Source organism: Asparagus officinalis, chromosome 5 (assembly GCF_001876935.1).
Source record: "Asparagus officinalis chromosome 5, Aspof.V1, whole genome shotgun sequence".
NCBI classification, from domain to species: Eukaryota; Viridiplantae; Streptophyta; class Magnoliopsida; order Asparagales; family Asparagaceae; genus Asparagus; species Asparagus officinalis.
In genome coordinates this window covers 5,490,875-5,510,001 of record NC_033798.1, presented here as the reverse complement: position 1 = coordinate 5,510,001, position 19,127 = coordinate 5,490,875, and the positions used below count along the sequence as shown (strand labels likewise).

The 19,127-nt window shown below is 37.8% G+C and overlaps 2 protein-coding genes across 2 annotated transcripts in view; both read right to left on the bottom strand.

Annotated features, from left to right (window-relative positions):
* On the bottom strand, window positions 5,427-15,210 carry LOC109843322 (rhomboid-like protein 14, mitochondrial; the record flags this gene model as incomplete). The annotated part of the gene is given in 2 exon segments (XM_020412257.1): window positions 5,427-6,420; window positions 15,116-15,210. Coding segments are annotated over 2 exon segments (878 nt in total), but the record flags the coding sequence as incomplete, so codon positions are not given.
* The window catches only part of LOC109843735 (mediator of RNA polymerase II transcription subunit 7a-like), a 3,807-nt gene continuing 1,468 nt past the window's right edge, over window positions 16,789-19,127 (bottom strand). The window contains exon 5 of the mRNA XM_020412692.1: window positions 16,789-16,988. Coding sequence (XP_020268281.1) covers window positions 16,919-16,988 — 70 coding nt within the window. The 3' untranslated portion in view covers window positions 16,789-16,918. The remainder of the gene's footprint in view (window positions 16,989-19,127) is intronic.

Here is a 19,127-nt window from a genome sequence, read left to right as displayed (position 1 = left end):
TTTCACTTACATGTTATTGGTAGAGATGGGCATGTTTTCCTTTTCCTTATTTTTTCTTGTAACTAGCTTCGGGTTTTGTACTTAGGGATCTATAATTTGAGATACAAGGTATATACATGAGGGTTTTCTTGTTTGGATTATTTTGCTCGACGTACCTATGCTCGTGTTGTATTTCCCTAAGTACTAAGACCCGTTAATGTTTGTTTATATTACATTGTATTAACTGTATTTTCATATACAACGAGCCCTATCCCTTGGGGTTGGTTGTGATGTTGCTCGCTAGCGCTTTGACGCTCGTTGTCCCTCCCCCTTTCAGGTAACGAGCCAGGAGCCCGGAGAGTCGCAGGGTGAGGACGACCCTTACTACGACCCTTACTAGTGTCTACTATCCTCTTTTTAGATGTATTTATTTTTGTACTCCACTTGAGACGTTTTAGACTTGAGAGGTTTATGTTCTAGAGTTATAAAGGCTGTTTGCCTTATTTCTTGTATTAAACATTATGTACTTTGAGACATGTTGAGCTCTCCAGATCTTTACTGTTCATTTCGGACTTTGACTGTGTGCTTCAGCTTATTTTTGATTTATGAGATGTGTTTATTTGAGTCCTATCACTCCATTAAGCAATTGTTGTATAACCTTTTACTTGCTTTGTACTACACCTTTTTTTGATTCCACTAGAGAGATAGTAATTGTGATGGTGAAACATGTTATTGCACGGTGTGGTGCATGGCAGGTTTGACATCTCTGGTTTCACTTCGGACTGCAGCCTTGTGTGAACCCAGGGGCGTCACAAAATGGTGAAAAATTGTGAGTTATAGCTCATGAAGTCATAAGCTTTTACCACTGCTAACTTATTTGACGACAGTTGAAGCGACTTAAAATGGCCAAAAATAATGGGTGCCAGCTCATGATATTGTGAAATTTGGACTCTGCGAAATTATTTACTAACGAATTAAAATATCTAAAAATAGTCAAAATTCATGGGTTATAAGTCATAAAACGGTGAATTTTGGCCTCCACGAATTTACTTGCCAGTTAACAAAAAATGGCTAGTAACTATGAGTTATAGCACATGAAATTGTAAAATTAGGACTCTACAAAATTATTTCCTAATGGGTTGAAATGATAAAAAATAGCCAGTAATCATGAATCATAGCTCATGAAATCTTAAATTATAGCCTCCACAAAAGTACTTGTCAACAAGTCAAAATGACATAAAAATATAAAAAATTATGAGATATACCTTATGAAATCGTGAATTTTGGCATCTACGAAATTATATGTTAATGCGGCGAAATGACTTAAAATGACAAAAAATTATGGGTTATGGCTCATGATATAGTATTTTGGTCTCCATGGAATTATTTTTTAATGGGTTTAAATGAATAAAAATAATAAAAAATCTCAGGTTATGCCTTATGAAATGGTTAAGTTTAGACTCTGCGAAATATATAGCAACAGTTTGAAATAACTACAAATGTCTAAAAATCATGGGTTATAGCGTATGAAATCGTGAAATTTGGCCACGGAGAAATTATTTGCTAATGGGTCAAGTTGATTGAAAATGATTAAAAATCATGGGTTGTCATTCATGAAAATGTAAATTTCGGCCTCAACAAATTTATTTGCAAATTGCTCGAAAAGACTAAAAATGCTAAAAGTAGTGGGTTATAGCTCATGAAATCATAAAAATTGGACTCTGTAAAATTATATGCCAACGGGCCAAATAATAAAAATGGATAAAAATTATGGATTATAACTCGTGAGATCTTAAATTTCGGCCTTCACGAGGTTACTTCTTAACAGGTCGAAGGACTTAAAAATGGCAAAAATTGTGGGTATAACTCATGAAATCATGAATTTTGGCCTCTACAAAATTATTTGCTAATGCATCAAAATGACTAAAAATGATAATTCATGAGTTACAAATCATAAAACAATGAACTTTGGCCTTCGTAAAATTATTTACTAATGGGTCAAAACAGCTAAAAATGGCCAAAAATCATTGGCTATATCTCACTAAATTGTAAAATTTCACCTCCGCAAAATTATTTGGCAACAGATCAAAATAACTAAAAATGACAAAACTAATGGGTATTAACTCATGAAATCACGAACTTTATCCTCCGTAAAATTATCTGCCAATGGGTCGACAAGACTAAGAATGGAAAAAAATCAAGGGTGAGAGCTCATTAAATCATGAATTATGGCCATCGTGAAATTATTTGTCAACATGTCAAAATACCTAAAAATGGCCAAAGTCATGTGTTATATAGCTCAGAAAATCACGAACTTACGTGTCAACAAACTAAAAATGGTCCAAAATTATGGATTACAGCTCATGAAATTATAAATTTTGACCTCCACAAAATTATTTGCCAACAGATAGAAATGACTAAACATGGCCACAAATTATCATTTGTACCTCATGAAATCATATATTTTACTCTGCGAAAATATTTGCCAATGGATTGAAACTACAAAAAAATTTTGCCAAAAATTATAGGTTATAGCTCACGCTGCCATGAAATTATTTCACAACGGGTTAAAATGACTAAAAATGATTAAAAATTAAAGGTTATAGCTCACAAAATCATGAATTTTGGTCATTACGAAATTATTTCACATCGGGTTAAAAATAACTAAAAATGGTCGAAAATCACGAGTTATAGCTCACGAAATTATTTAACAACGGATTAAAATAATTAAAAATGGCAAAAACTACAGGTTATAGCTCATAAAATCATGAATTTTGGTCATAGCAAAATTATTTCACAACTGTTCAAATCAACTAAAAACGATTAAAAAATCATGGGTTGTAGCTCATGTGAATTTTGGTCCATTGCAAAAAAATTCACAACTGTTCAAATCAACTAAAAACAATTAAAAATCATGGGTTGTAGCTCATATAAATTTTGGCCATTGCGAAATTATTTCACAACGGGTCAAAATAACTAAAAATGGTCATTAATCGTGCGTGAGTTATAGTTCACGGAATCTTAAATTTTAGCCTCCACAAGATTATTTAACAACGGGAAAAAAATAACTAAAAACGGACAAAAATAATCATGTTTTGTAATTCATGAAACTGTTACTTTTGGCCTCTACGAAATTATTTACCAATGCGTCAAAATGACTGAAAATGGTAAAAAATCATGGGTTATAACATAAGAAAAATTGAAGTCTATTCTCCATAGATTTTTTTGCCAATGAGTCAAAATGAATAAAAATAAATAAATAATTGTGAGTTACAGCTCGTGAAATCATGATGTTTGGGCTTTGTAAAATTATTTACTAACAATTCAAATCGACTAAAAATGTCCAATAGTTGTGGGTTATAGCTCATGAAATTCTAAACTCTGGCCTCTATGAATTTATAGTTAATGAGCCAAAAAAACAAAAAATGGCAAAATATCACGTTGGATAGTCCACTAAATCATCAATTTTGGCCATTGCGAGATTAATTTAACAAAGGGTCAAAATGACTAGCCAAAAATCATAGATTATAGCTCAAGAACTTGGCCTTCGTCAAATTATTTGCTAACTAGTCAAAATAAAAAAATGACAAAAATCATGAGTTAGCTCATGAAGTTTGGCCTTCGCAAAAAATCGTGGTCCTTAGGTCATAAAATCTTAAATTTTCATCTTCGTGAAATTATTTGTTAATGCATCAAAATGACTAAAATAGTTAAAAATTTTAGGTACTAGCACATGTGAAGATTGATTTCAACAAAATCATTTGCTAACAGGACAAAATAACAAAAAAATTGCCAAAAATCGTTGGTTATAGCTAATGAATCATAAATTTTGACCATCGTGAAATTACTCTCAATGGGTCGAAAAGTCTATGAATAGAAAAAAGTCGTGGTTTATAGCTTATGAAATTATGAATTTTGGTCTCCCTTAAATTATTTACCAACGAGTTTAAATGATAAAAATTTATGGGTTAAAGCTCATGAAATAGTGAATATTAGCATTCGTGAAATTATTTGCAACATGTTGAAACGATAAAAAGTAGCCAAAATTGTGTGCTATGTAGCTTTGAAAAGTGTAAATTCTGGTCTCTGCAAACTAATTTGCGAATGTGTCAAAATGACTAAACATAGAAAAAATATCATGGATTATAGCTCATTAAATCGTGAATTTTGGCCTCCTTGAAATTATTCGTTAGCGAATTGAAACGATAAAAAAGGGCAAAAAATTATAGAGTGTTGCTCATGAAATCTTGAGTTTTGGTTTCTATGAAAGTATTATTCAATGGATCAAAACTATTAAAAATGGCCAAAATCTTGGCTTATAGGTCACAAAATCCTGAAATTTAGCCAACGCAAAATTATTTGACAACGGGTCAAAATGATCAAAAATTATAGGTTATAGCTCACGAAATCTTGATTTTGGCCATTGCGAAATTATTAGATAACGGGTCAAAATGACTAAAAATGGTTAAAAATTATGGATAATATATTATGTAATTATAAATTTTAGCCCTTGCAAAATTATTTACCAACTGGTCCAAATGACTAAATATGGCTGAAAATCATGGGTTATAATTCATGAAATTTAGAAGTTTAGACTCTGCAAAATTATTTACTAACAGTTCGAAATGATTAAAATGTCCAATAATCAACGTTTATAGTCATGAATCACGATCACGAATCTTGGCCTTCGTGATATTATTTGTCAATAATCGACGTTTATAGTCATGAATCACAAATTTTGGCCTTCGTGATATTATTTGTCAATAACTACAAATGACCAAAATTAGCCAAAAATCGGGGGGTCATACTCCACGAAATCGTGAATTTGGGAGGGACAAAGATTTTAGAATACTAATTAAACTAAAACCACCCATAATTAGAATACTCATTTAAATATTTAAGAATCCTAATTAAATTATAATTATTATGTTGACAGGTCATCTAATCCTATATTCACATAAAAATCCTATCTTCACATAAGAACCTGCATCAAATTAAAATTATCTACAATTATAAAATTCTAATCATCAAATATTAAAAAACTGATCCTATTCAAATTATAACTCTATAGTTAAAAATTCTAGTGATAAATCTTAAATTCCTCTTCTTCTTCTTTTTTTCCCCCTTATGTTTTTTTTTTCTTCCATCTTATAGCGATATAAGTTTTAGTTAATTAATTTGTTATTATTATTTGCAGTAATTGCGAAACTATCCAGCTTTCGTTTCCACTGCTAAGCACTGCCATAGACTTTTGCAAAGGCTGAAACCTGCTGGGCTTGAGAAGAAGGTATAGAGATACTTACAGATTATGCTCTTTTCTTCATTATTCTGCACCCAAAGGGGTTGGTTAAATTGTGAGGCTTATACTATGAGATGAAATAGTTTAATTTTTCACTTTTCGAAATTCGTAAAAAACGAGACTTCATATCTTGAACATGCACAATACAAAAAGAAAACCCCAACTGGATCAAGTATCTTCCATATTTTTCTGTATTTTAATCAAATGCCACCAGACAACAGGTTTTTTTATGTCCAAGCTACTGATACTTCTCCCCCAAGTACAGAAATTATTGCATATTCATATTTGAAACCCCTATGCTTCAAATTGAAGTAACAGGCATAAAATGACCTCCCCATCTCCTGACGCTTTTTACAATATCATCTATCAAATCTTTCGAGCCTCCTGCGTCGAACCTCATCCACACTAAGATCTCCAGAACTATTCAGCGTCCTCACCGGTGAGAAAGCAGGACCACCACGTTCTGTACTGCACATCTCACATACATCCAGCAAGCCAGAGTTATCAAAAGTACATACTTCGCATCTCCAAACACTAGATGCATCCCATGCACCCTGGCTTCCTCCTACAGTTCCTCTTCCTGAAATTCTCTGGCGCTGAGGCCAAAACAAGCTCCTTATAAACCTCAATGGCCTCCCTATAATCCCACCAACATTTCTAATCAAAGCAGCAACAGGGTCAGGTCCAGTGTGAGAACCTCTCAACCGAAGATAGACAAGTCCAGCGAGTATTCCACCAAGATGGCCAAGAAAAGATACACCAGGCACGAATAGTTGAATGAGGATTAACTCGGCCCAAGCAGCATGTCGTGATGGGACAATCATTCCGTGCACGTAAGTGTAATCGTCTGCCTGGGCGTTGAGGACTACTTTCATGGCAAAGAGAACGCCAGAGAATCCAACAGAATATTGCCGGTAGTACGGGGTGTCATAATCGAAGAAAAGAAGTAAGCCTTTGGCCATAAGGAGGGTGATGCCTTGAGATAGACCAAGTAATGAAGCAATCATGGTAGCAAACTCCAAACTACCCATGGAAGTTTCAAGCTGAATTCCTTTCCATAGGAGGGACAACATGTTGTAGACCAAGTGGGACTCTCCCATGTGATAGAAAGCGGATAAGAAGAAGCGTTTGAGGTCCCCATGCTGCCGTAGACAAAATGCAAACCCTCAATACATTTAGATATCATCATCATAAGAACATAGAGTGCATATCTTTTTTCATAACATTGCAATGACAAAGAAAGAATATTACTGAAATGTTAAACATAGGCTGATATACGAGAAAGATCTATGAGGAAACTGATTTGTCTTTTAACTAACTAAAGATTCAAGTATATGTAAAAACTGGCTTCAGTCACTATGAAAGATTAATTTAATAGTTTACAAAGCATCTTTCGTATTTCGAGGCGTCTTCAGTCGCTGTACGATGAGATTGAGACCTCATGTACGACTGCTAAGGTGCGATACAGCCATCAAAGTCTAGACTCTAGACACCCATCAACCGGCATTTCTTCTTTAAATCATGCAATATTTCAGGAACGGGTTATGAACTCTTCTGAAATTTTGAAAATAAGCATCACCATATGGTAATATTGTCGCATCTCACTCATCTCTCTTCTCATAGTTTGGTGAAGTTACATTCAATATGCTATGTGAGAGAATTGAGAGCTTGGTTCTAGGGTTTATTGGTGAGATTTTGTAACCCAATTTTGTATTTCTCTTTCTCTATTAGTAAAATCTTTCCCCCTTGCCCCGTGGACGTAGGCAATTGCCGAACCACGTAAATCTCTTGTGTTATTTAGTGATTGTGCTTGTTTATTTTGATTGTGATCTCTCTTGTTTGGCTTGTGTGTGATTCGACCGCTTCCGCCGCGCACAACAAGTGGTATCAGAGCTTCGGGTTCAGCTTGAGGCTTCTTTGAAGGATTCTCTGAAAGGATTTCTATTTGTAGAGTTAGATCGACAACATGGGTGAAACAAGCACATCGGGATCGTCTCTTACGAAGACGATACATAGTTTGAGCATCAATAACATGAAGATCGATGTTCCGAAGTTTGATGGCAAGATCAATTTCGGTTTGTGGAGGTGCCAGGTGATGGATATGTTGAAATCTCAAAATTTGGAAGAGACTCTTGAGTTGCAAGAGAAACATGCTGATATGAAAGATAAAGTTTGGAAGAAGATGAATAGTAGAGCGTGTGGAGTTATTTGGTCATGCTTGACGCCGGATCTTATTTATGATGTGATGAATGAGACATCGACGAAGAAGATGTGGGAAATACTCAATGAAAAGTATCTTACTAAGAGCATTAAGAATCGGCTTCACTTGAAGAAGAAGTTTTACCAGTTCAAGATGAAGATGAGAGTTTCCATCAGGGAGCATGTTAACAACTTCACAAAGCTACTTTCAGACATGGCCAATGTGGATATTATGATTGAGGATGAAGACAAGACGATGCTACTTTTGTGTTCGTTGCCTGAGGATGATTATGATACCTTTGTTCTCACTATGATTAATGGAAGAACGATCGTTAGCTATAAGGAGGTGACCTCAGCGTTGATGAATTATGAGTTAAGGAAGAATGTTGATGAGTCATCTGAGAAGGCATCGGGAGATGCATTAGTAGTTCAAGGCCGTGGTTCAAACCGAAGCAGGAGGTCGCAATCTAGAAGTGCACATCGTGGGATTCGTAGGAATCAGTGTGTTTTTTGTAAAGAGGATGGACATTAGAAAGCTGAATGCCCGAAGTTAGATCGAACCGAGAAGAATAAGGAAAAAACTGTACAAGCTTCAGAGGTGAATGTTGTCAAGACTAGTGACAACAATTCAGATTTGAATTCTTCAGACTATTCATTGTCGGCACTACCGTCAGTTTGTGTTGTCAATTCTATAGAGTGGATGTTGGATTCGGATGCTTCTTACCACGTTTGTCCTAGGAGGGATTGATTATCTAGCTTTCAGAAGTTGGAAAGAGATGATGTTGTGCTCATAGGTAATGGACATGCATGTTCTATTGGTGGTATTGGTACCGTTCGGATTAAAATGAGTGACAGGGTGATTCGGAAGTTGGATGAAGTGAAGTTCGTTTCACAATTGAAGATGAACATCATTTCACTTGAAGCTTTGGATGCAGCAGGCTATAGGGTGACCTTAGTAGATACACGTTTGAAGGTCACATTGGGGTCCATGATTGTGATGAAGGACGTCAGAAGGAGCAATTTGTATTATTTGCTCGAAAGCACGACGATTGATAAGGAGCTGACTTCATTAGATACAGCTAGACAGTGACGTTGTTTGATGCTGGGTTATTTGATTGGTAATACCGTACATAGGTTGTTGAGGAGTGTTTTGATCTGTAGTTTGAAGTCCTGTAAATCCATTGGTATGAGCAGGATACGGGTGTATCTTCTCTTCAAAACTTAGCGATCCTCATGAAAGCTTAAAGATAGATGATTCTCATGATAGCTTGAGAATAGAGATGTAAAACAGCACAGTGGAACGCAGGTTGAAGCGTGGAACGAGACGACAAATCGAAGAATCGAAACACCCACTTTTTAGCCCGTGAGTCGACTTATAACAGTCATGAGTTGACTCATCAGGTTGAGTCGACTCATGCCTGTCATAAGTCGACTCATGAAACTCAAACAGTCATGAGTTGACTCATCAGGTTGAGTCGACTCATGCCTGTCATAAGTCGACTCATGAAACTCAGCCGTTTGTCACCAATCTCTGACGAGTCGACTCATCTCAGTCATGAGTCGACTCATTGTTGGTTTTGTGTTTTGTCCAGTTTCGGATGAGTCGACTCATCTCAGTCGTGAGTCGACTCATCGATGGTTTCCTGGTTTGTTTGGGTTTCTGTTTACATGTTTTCCTGTGGGGTTTAGGCTTGGTTATTTACCACTTTGTCATCCACGTTATTACACCTATATAAGGGATTGTTTAGGATTTCTAATCAATCAGATGTAATCAAAGTAAGATTCTAATTAAGAGAGATTAGGACTTAGAGAGAATTGAGAGCTTGTTCTCGATTCTAGTGAGATTATGAGAGAGAGAGATTGTAATCTTTTCATACTCATAATCTAGAAAGTGTATTTTCCTTCGTCACATACTGAATTGTTCTTGTGTTTCTGTCATCCTCTTCTCAACCCACTTTTGATAATTCTGCGATCAAAGGTGCTCGCACGGCGACTCATATCAAGTTGGTATCAGAGCGATCAGATCCTGTGAAGGGGGCATCCTGTGTATAGTCCTGACTCGATCGCAATACAAAAAGTTAGGCGAGATCCTTATTTCATTGGAAGGAGTCCAGGTTTTAAAGAAGAAAATTACTGAAGGAGACAATTCAGCGAGGATTGATACATTGGAGAAGCAGATCGAGACGATAGGGTCTACTCTGACACAACTCGTCAGTCTTATCCATGAAAGTGATAAACAAGGTGAATCTTCTTCAAAGTCCAAGAAAAAATTGTGGAGTCCGATGTGGAGAGAGTGGATTCAGATCCCGACGAAGAGGAGACCGTTAAGGCTGCGTTGCATCAAGAGGTAAGAATTCTTACCAGAACCTGAAGATTGACTTCAAGGTGAAGATTCCTGTTTATGATGGGAGTGTCAATGTGGAGAAAATCGATGATTGGATCGAACGTATGGAGATGTATTTCACTCTCTACGGATATTCGTCCAAGGAAAATATTGTGTTCGCGACTTTGAAGCTTTCAGGATACGCGTTGACGTGATGGAAATCCTACTGCAAGCAGGAGAAAAAGACGGTGTCGTGGAACAAGTTCAAGGAGTTACTGAAGAAGCAGTTCTACACGGTGGGATTCCTTAAAGAACGTTAGTACAAGTGGTACGGTTTGCGCCAAAAAGTCAATCAAACCGTTCAAGAATACACCACGGAGTTTCAGCAACAGGCGATGGTCCTCAACATTACGACAGAGGAATATTCTGTATTTATGAAGTATATGACGAGATTAAGCGATTATATCCGGAAGGAGATGAAGTTATTCACGGTCGAGACTATTGTAGAGCGAGCGTGAAGACTATTGCCATTGAGGGCAAGCAGAAGAAGGGCAGCGAGACTAAGGAAGACTCCAAACAGACGGGAGGCGAGTCTAATGGTTCCAAACATAAGAAGGAGAAGAAGGGTGATCCAGAAAAAGTAGAACTGATTTGTAGTCACTGCGAGAAGACATGACATGTTGCTGATCGGTGCTGGGAGAAGTATCATCATCTCAAGCCAAGAGGATTGAAGAAGGAGGAGAAAAAGACATGTGATAGCTCAAGGTCTGAAAAATGTTCTGGGGATGACACAGCCCAACAACAACCTCAACCTTATGGCGGGAAGACAGGCCACGAAGGAGGACGACGACCCGAAAGAACAACTCTTTGTGCTTAAGTTGCAAGTAAAGATCAGCTTGGTTGATGTCATAGTTGATCCGGACAGCGAGAAGAATTTGATATCTGAGGCCTTGGTTCAGAAACTAGGTCTGAAGACGGTCAAGCATCCGAAGCCCTATCCATTGGGGTGGATTTAGAAGGAGAAGAGACTGGGTGCAAGGTTTTAAATGTCGGTTATCGGAGATTTATCGGACTGTCAAAATTCTTATCGGATAGCGGAAATCGGGGATATATCGGGGATAAGTAGTATTTATCGGAGTAATATACTAGCAAATAATAAACAAACATAAGCTTGAAAAATAATATAATGTTAGTCAAAATGAAATAATAAACTAGCAAATAATAAGATAACATCAAGAATGAAGAACCATCTACGCATCTACATAATTATTGTTTAATCATGAGATTCATAAACTAACTTACTAAGTTGATATTTAGTAGTTATGAGCCATTATCAATATCCATAAACAAACATAAGCTAATCACCAATCAACCAAGTTCCAAAAGCAACAAATAGTTCATAATTTGTAAACATTTAAAGTGCAAATCCAAAAGAAAGTAAAAGCTCTCAAATCCTACTTATCGGCCGATAAAGCCGATATTTAGAGCCTACTTATCGGCCGATAAGTACCTTTATCGTCGATAAACCTCAAAAAACAATAACCGATTAAAAATCCTACTTATCCTAGCGGAAAGCTCCCAAATCCGATAACTCGGCGATAATATCGGATTATCGGCCGATATTTAAAACCATGACTGGGTGTAGTTGATCAATACACTATCAGATTTGCGCTCCATTAGTCGTATATTGACGAGATCACGTGCGACGTAGTTCCATTGGATGTTTGTCAGATTATATTGGGCAATCCGTACTTATGGGATAGATATGCAGTCTACGAGAGGCGGGTTCAGAAATATACATTCACCAAAGGTGGTGAAAAGTTCATATTTCGTTCGGCATCTCTTCCGAGGGGGACAAGTTTGGGGACGGCGACGCGAGCGAATAGGCTAGTGAATGAAAACAAAAAGTTTGTCTCGTTATGCATTAGACTTTCAGAAAAGCCATCGAAAGAGGATTGCATGTTGGAACGGAAGATGACTACGACAAGGCAAGGAGCGAAGGAGTCGTTTCCAGTTGTACGTCGCTATCAAGGTCCTAGCAAGGCCAGGTGGTGCAGAAAAGATAGAGGAGTCGGGAGTTTCCTCAGCTGAAGTTCTAACTTCAACGAGACTTCAAGTTCCTAAAGGGGGGGCCCATGATACGGGTGTATCTTCTCTTCGGAACTTAGCGATCCTCATGAGAACTTGAGGATAGATGATTCTCATGGTAGCTTGGGAATAGAGGTGTAAAACAGCATAGTGGAACGCGGGTTGAAGCGTGAAACGAGACGACGAATCGAAGAATCGAAACACCCAGTTTTCAACCCGTGAGTCGATTCATAACAGACATGAGTCGACTCATCAGGTTGAGTCGACTCATGCCTGTCATAGGTCGACTCATGAAACTCGGCTGTTTGTCACCAATCTCTGACGATTCGACTCATCTCAGTCATGAATCGACTCATTGCGGTTTTTTGTTTTGTCCAGTTTCAGACGAGTCGACTCATCTCAGTCGTGAGTCAACTCATCGATGGTTTCCTGGTTTGTTTGGGTTTCTGTTTACACGTTTTCCTATGGGGTTTAGGCTTGGTTATTTCTAATCAATCAGATGTAATTAAAGTAAGATTCTAATTAAGAGAGATTAGGACTTAGAGAGAATTGAGAGCTTGTTCTCGATTCTAGCGAGATTATGAGAGAGATTGTAATCTTTTCATACTCATAATCTAGAGTGTATTTTCCTTCGCCACATACTGAATTGTTCTTGTGTTTCTGTCATCCTCTTCTCAACCCACCTTTAATAATTCCGCGATCAAAGGTGTTCGCACGGCGATTCGTATCAGAGCAAGAAGACCGGGGTAAAGTTTAACACTTCTATTCATCATTTGATGGGTCTTCTGAGAGGTGTTCATTCAGGTATTTAGGGGGCCTTCCAAGGAAGCATCATTGGGAGGTAATAGGTATGTAGTTTCCGTAATTGAGGATTGTTCTAAACATTAGTGGGTTGTAACCATGTCCCGTTGGTGTGAAGTCCTAAAAGTCCACAACAATTGGAAGAAGTGTGTTGGCAAAAAGATAACCCGACGTTCTGTTTATGGTAGGGATTCTTTCTTGCGTTTGTGCCGAGCTTAAGGCAATTGGAGACACTTTATTGGTGTGAAAACTTTGAGGTGACGTGATGAGATGAGAAATTTGGGGAGATGTTCCTTTCTGAAGGAGGATCGACGTTTGATGTCGAGCATTGGCATTGGTGTGCGGGCTACGACATGTTTGAGCCATCTTATGCATAGGTTACCGACTGCTGCATGTAGAGATTTTGGATCTGATGGAGCTACTTCAGATTTTGATTAGCGTCGGATATTTAGTTACCCAGCACTTGGTCACATCGAGGATGTGAATTTGATCCGATTGCGCGTTTAGGATTCAGAGGCTCGTTTGGTTATCATTTGGGAGCTTCTGATTTCGTTCTGAACAGGTATATCATATTTGACTCTTGGCAGGTGGAGAGTGGTGATCAGATCTTTAGGATATTGTAGCGGGTGGAGAGTGATGCTACTCCACGTTGGGTGGAGACTCCAGATCATATTACATCATTTGGGATTCCAACTGATGTGACACAGATTGAGAATCGTGTTGATTTGGATACAGATGATAGGTTGATCGATTCGAGTGCAGCTGATAGCTGGAGTCTGGATATGACCATTGGTTCATCTCAGTGGCGACGTTTGGATTGTTTCACTTTGGAGCCATTGGAGGTGCTATCAGCCGTAAACTTGATTGTGATGTTAGAGAAGGGTTATGAACTCTTCTAGTGGATTGAGGTCTTTGGAGACCATTTGGTGAACTACGTGAGACTTGATTCCTTAGGCAAGAGAATACGTAGGCAATCTTTATAATGCAGTCATTTTGGATTCCGTTTTGGATTAGTTGTTTTGATGGGGGAAGATTGTTTGAACTCTCATTTGGATTCTCGACTTGTTATGGATTGAGTCTGTTGCAGTGAATTGTTTCACGGCGTCCTGAACGCAACAAGTGGGATGTTTGTGGATGCTTTAGTGTCGGCTCAGTTTGGGAGAAACTTCGCCGAGGTGAATTATTGGAAGAATTCAGAAATCCAGTTTTCAGATTGTGAGTCGACTCATACATGCACATGAGTCGACTCATCAGGTTGAGTCGACTCACGAAACCCAACCGTTTTGTCACAAGTTTCTGACGAGTCGACTCATCTCGGTGATGAGTCGACTCATCGATGGTTTCTGTTTTGTATGAAGTTTTTGACGAGTCAACTCACCTCAGTCATGAGTCGACTCATGTCGGGTTTTCAACCTGCTTTTGGTTTTCCTGTTTGGTTTGGGATTGATGTTTGATATAAATATCAACACGAGTTTAGGGTTTTAAGAACCAACTAAGAGGGTCGCTTTGAGCAGCTATTCACAGGGAATAGAGCATCCTTTGTAGGAGAGATTGTGAGAGAATTGAGAGCTTGGTTCTAGGGTTTATTGGTGAGATTTCGTAACCCTATTTTGTATTTCTCTTTCTCTATTAGTAAAATCTTTCCCCTTGCCCCGTAGACGTAGGCAATTGCCGAACCACGTAAATCTCTTGTGTTATTTGGTGATTGTGCTTGTTTATTTTGGTTGTAATCTCTCTTGTTTGGCTTGTGTGTGATTCGACCGCTTCCGCCTTGCACAATATTATGTTCTCCAGCGACAAATTCTACTAAATTTTATATACCTTAGGTTTATAAAATTCACCTTCCTAGGTTTTATTTAGATCGAAAAGCTTCCATCAAATTGAATCGAACGTTCAATCTTGATACGGTCTAGATATAAAGTTATCGTTGAATCCTACTCTCTTTTTTATTTTATTTGAAGGGGGGGGGGGGGTGGGGGTGGGGGTGGGGAATACTTCATTCTTTTTCTTATAATTTACACAACTCTTGGTATGATAAAATTTTGGCGCTTCTCCTCGACGCTTCTCATCAATCTCATTTCTTTTCAACAACCCTCACACTTTTTAACAGTATTCTCAGAAAACCACCAAAAAAAGTTTCCACATTTTTCTTCAGAAAACCAATCTGTTCAACAATATTTTCGCGCCGGGGGAGTGGGGGGGGGGGGGGGGGGCGGCAAAAAAAAACAAGAACTTTTAATGAAGCTTCCAAGATAGCGCCCAGTCACACCGTTAGGGGGTATCTTGAAAAAAAAATGCAAATTGGCATAAGCCTCCACAAATTTTGATGAATAACGCCCTAGGTGTTCAAATTGAGCCATCCAAATTCACTAATAACAAAATGTGGGGACTCAAATTGGGGGGGAATTGAGGGGAAGGAGTTGGACCTTTACGATGAGGTGAGGGTTGAACCAGACGTCGTCGATGCGAGGGAGGAGCTCGTCGAGGACGCCAGGGCGGAGGTAGATGAGGGCGTTGGTGAAGAATGAGGCGGCGTGACCGGATGCTGCGGCTCTGAGGCTGATGTATGCTTCGTTAATTGACTACTTGGAATGTCTCAGCAGGGTGTAAGCATATTACGCCTCGTTCACCTCGATTCTATGCTCTGCTACTCTGATATGTACCTGCTCATCTCTCTCTCTCTCTCTCTCTTCAATTTGTTCTTTTGAGAAATTGCTTGCCTTCTCCTCTGATCTCTAGCTTGGATGCCAAGAAAATGATGCAGGTTTCATCTGGAAGAATCCAGAAGTCCCGGGCCGGATTTTCGGCCGGCATGACTTCTACCCCGGCCCGTCAAACGAGTTTAAATGGGCCGGGTATCTGGCGTGTTCGGGTAAATATCAGAAAACCCTCCAACGAGGCGTGGAATACCGCCCTTTAACTTTCAAAATATCACGAAACTCCCTTTTAAGGATAAGGGTTATCGTAAAAACCCGCTCAAAGGTTTTTTGGGGGTGCACGGAGTGTTTTCATAACCCCTAAACATAACGGGGTTTTTCTGATATTTTGAAAGTTAAGGAGGATTTTCTCATAATCTTCCAGAGTTAAGGGGGTTTTATGATATTTAGTCATAATTTTATTTACAGAACTACATAAACAACTCATAAAAATTATATGAATTGTTGTGAAATCTTTCTTTTCGTTAAAACTTTTAATAAAAAAATTAATATGCTATAGAAAACTATGTGTCACCTTATGATAGTATCTAAAAGGTAACTTTCATTTTTGTTGATGACTTTATCTGAGAGTTCATGATAGTCTTGTGAAACATACATAAGAGTTGTGATATTTAATTTACGGATATTTTTTATATTTCCTCCAATAAACATAGCACATGTATTTCATCCATTCAGAACCTTTTACTTCATGATTGTTCTGTGAAATTTATCCATTTTATTCCTTTTCTATAATTTTGCACATGTCATAATTATCAGTTTGCTATCAAATTCAGTCTGCAGCAAGGTTTTAAATATCGGATGTCGGGTTCATGTCGGATGGCTGAAATTCATGTCGGATAGCGAAAATCGGGGATATATCGGGAGACATTGACTAAATATCGGATTGCCATATCGGGTAGGCGCATATGTATAATATCATGTCCTAAATGTAATCTAAGCATTCATAAATTCAATATAAGCATACTTTATAAATTCTATAGACTAAACATATAAAAAAGTAAATAATATATGGATTTGCGTTCATAAATTCTTTCTATCGGGTTCATAAAAAATTCTTAAACATGAGAACGGGTCAAACGAGTTTGGGTATTTATCACTAAACCCAAACCCGTAACAAAAAACAGACCTTTAAAAAAAGTATCATATCAGCCGATTTTTCAAAGCTTAAAAATAGGCCGATATGCCCGATATGACCCTAATATTTCCAATTTAGCCCTGAAAACCGACATACGAGTTGAAAACGTCCATGGCGTGTCGGTCAAGCCCTCAAACCGATATGTCGGCCGACATGTCGTACATGTCGGCCGACATTTAAAACCTTACTCTGCAGCCATGAACACCGAACCAAAAAGGGCGCTCGGTAAATACAGCATACACGAAGATATCCGAGACTAGTCACAGTTTAATATTCTACTATACTAATTTCTTCAAATTTGATACAATCACACAAGTATTTCAATAGAAGAACGTATTAACTACGATAGAGGCTGTCTAAGAAATTCAATGCTCAAATTAACAGTCTACATTTCCGTCCAAAGTTTGAAGCGATTCCTTGAGCAATTTCTGTGCCTCTTCTCTCCTCCTGCGTAGAAATATAGGAAACAATTAATCACCAAGAGAGTACATTAACTAAAAGCGAGATAAAATTAAGCTTCTTCTTCATCCTCTTTCCAATTAGAAAAATGTATTTGCTTGACAGACGTGTGTAATACACTCAAATGTTTATATCATCAAGGTGAATGAATAAATTCGTATGTAATAACCCCTCAAATTAGAACTTTGCATGCAATAGAAAGGGAGCCCCTGACAACACCATCACCTAAGCCTTTATTCCAAACTTTTGGGATCAGTCACCTCCACAAACATGTAAGCACACACAGTACTATCCCCAACCAGTCTATGTTGGTTACCTTTTTTGAATTCTGACCAGTGACCGACCACCCTATAACGAGCAGGTGGTCCGAAACGCCTTTGTTTTGAGCATCTCCCTAAACAAATTAAAAGGCAGGATAAAGTTCCAGAAATCAACAAATATGCTTTCAGTCAACAGATTGGGCCCAGAAGGAATTTGAGTAGTATCCATGTATCCACTTTCAGTTAATTGGCCAAAATTGCAACATTCATAAGCTGAATCACAAAGAGTTGTGATTGACAACTCTTGAAATATGCAGGCTACATACGGTCATTGCAGCAGGCTGTTGCATATGTATTCGTGTTGTAAGCCCGGGCATATCTACTGAAAATTATAATAGTTCAGGAATCAGAACCAGTTCGTTCGTTCTTTCTTTCTTTCTTTTTTTCACATTTAGCTATTCTAGTCTGATTTCTGAATAAATTCCTTCTCAAGCTCACTATAATAATAATCTTAAGTAACAAAAATGACCACTCCTAGGCTCCTAGCTCTCCTTTTGTTTTTTTGGTAGAATTACAATATATATTACTCCATTTTCACATAAATAGTTCTCTTTTTTTTATTGTAGATCTTCTCTCTACTATCCACTGGAAATTACCCCTTTTCCAACACTAACCAATTCACATCACATTGTCTGGATGAAATATAACAATTGATCTCTTTGGAAGTAGTTGCTAAGGTCTTTCCAAGAAAAAGATATTAGAAGGTTTAGATGCATACTAAGGCCTGCAACTTAATGCCACACCAAAAGGAAGTATTTCCTGATTGATGAAGTCAACAGATTACTCATGGACACTAAACAAGAAACAGGAGGGTGAGGAAATATGGGGGAAATGAGTGTGGCACCTATTTATTGAGACTACAGAAGTTTGGTTATCAGAGAATATACAGTCATGATAATGTTGCTGCAGAAAACAACCCCCAAAAAACAGGAGGCAAGTAAGGTATAAGCCTGTTTCATAGTTAGTCATTATATAGATATACATATAGTACAATCAAACTAGGTTTATGCTTTCACAGATGCTCATGAGTTGTTCAAGGTTTCAATATTGCTTATATGTAGAAGAACACAAAAGCATAAGTAATTAACTCAATACATGCGGCGGGACTAGCCCACCAATCTTGAAAGATCCCTCCTCTCTCAAGCTATCTGCTTTAGGATTCTATTTCATGAAAAGCCTACATATATGTATATATATAAATATACACACACACCTAGATTTAGAAACCCAAGATACACACACACCTAGATCTCTCTCTCTCTCTCTATATATATAGTATATATATATATATATATATATATAGAGAGAGAGAGAGAGAGAGAAGTGCTGCTACGCGGGACCCAAAATATAGGACCAAGGGAGGGGACATGATGAGGTGTCCCCTCCCTATTGTATAATGATTGCCATGAGTTGGCATGGCCAACTCATTATGCAATAGAGAGGGGACACCTTCACATGTCCCTCCCTTAGTCCCATATTTTGGGTCCTTAAATCATTTCTTCACTATATATATCATATATATATATATATATATAAAAAATATATATATATATATTGAGAGTGAGAGAGAGAAAAACTTATGTCAACTTAAGTGGACGTCCACTAAATTTCTTAGTCATTGATGATCACTTGATTGAGCTACATTGTCGATGATCCGCTCCGTTGAACTTGATCTACATATTCTAAAACTCTAACACATCAAATTTAGGGTAAACCCGTCGTGGTTTGACCCTTCATCCACTCGTATCAATTTTAACGGGTTCGAATGAATAGAACTTTTTACATGGCTCCACGGAGGGTCAAACGA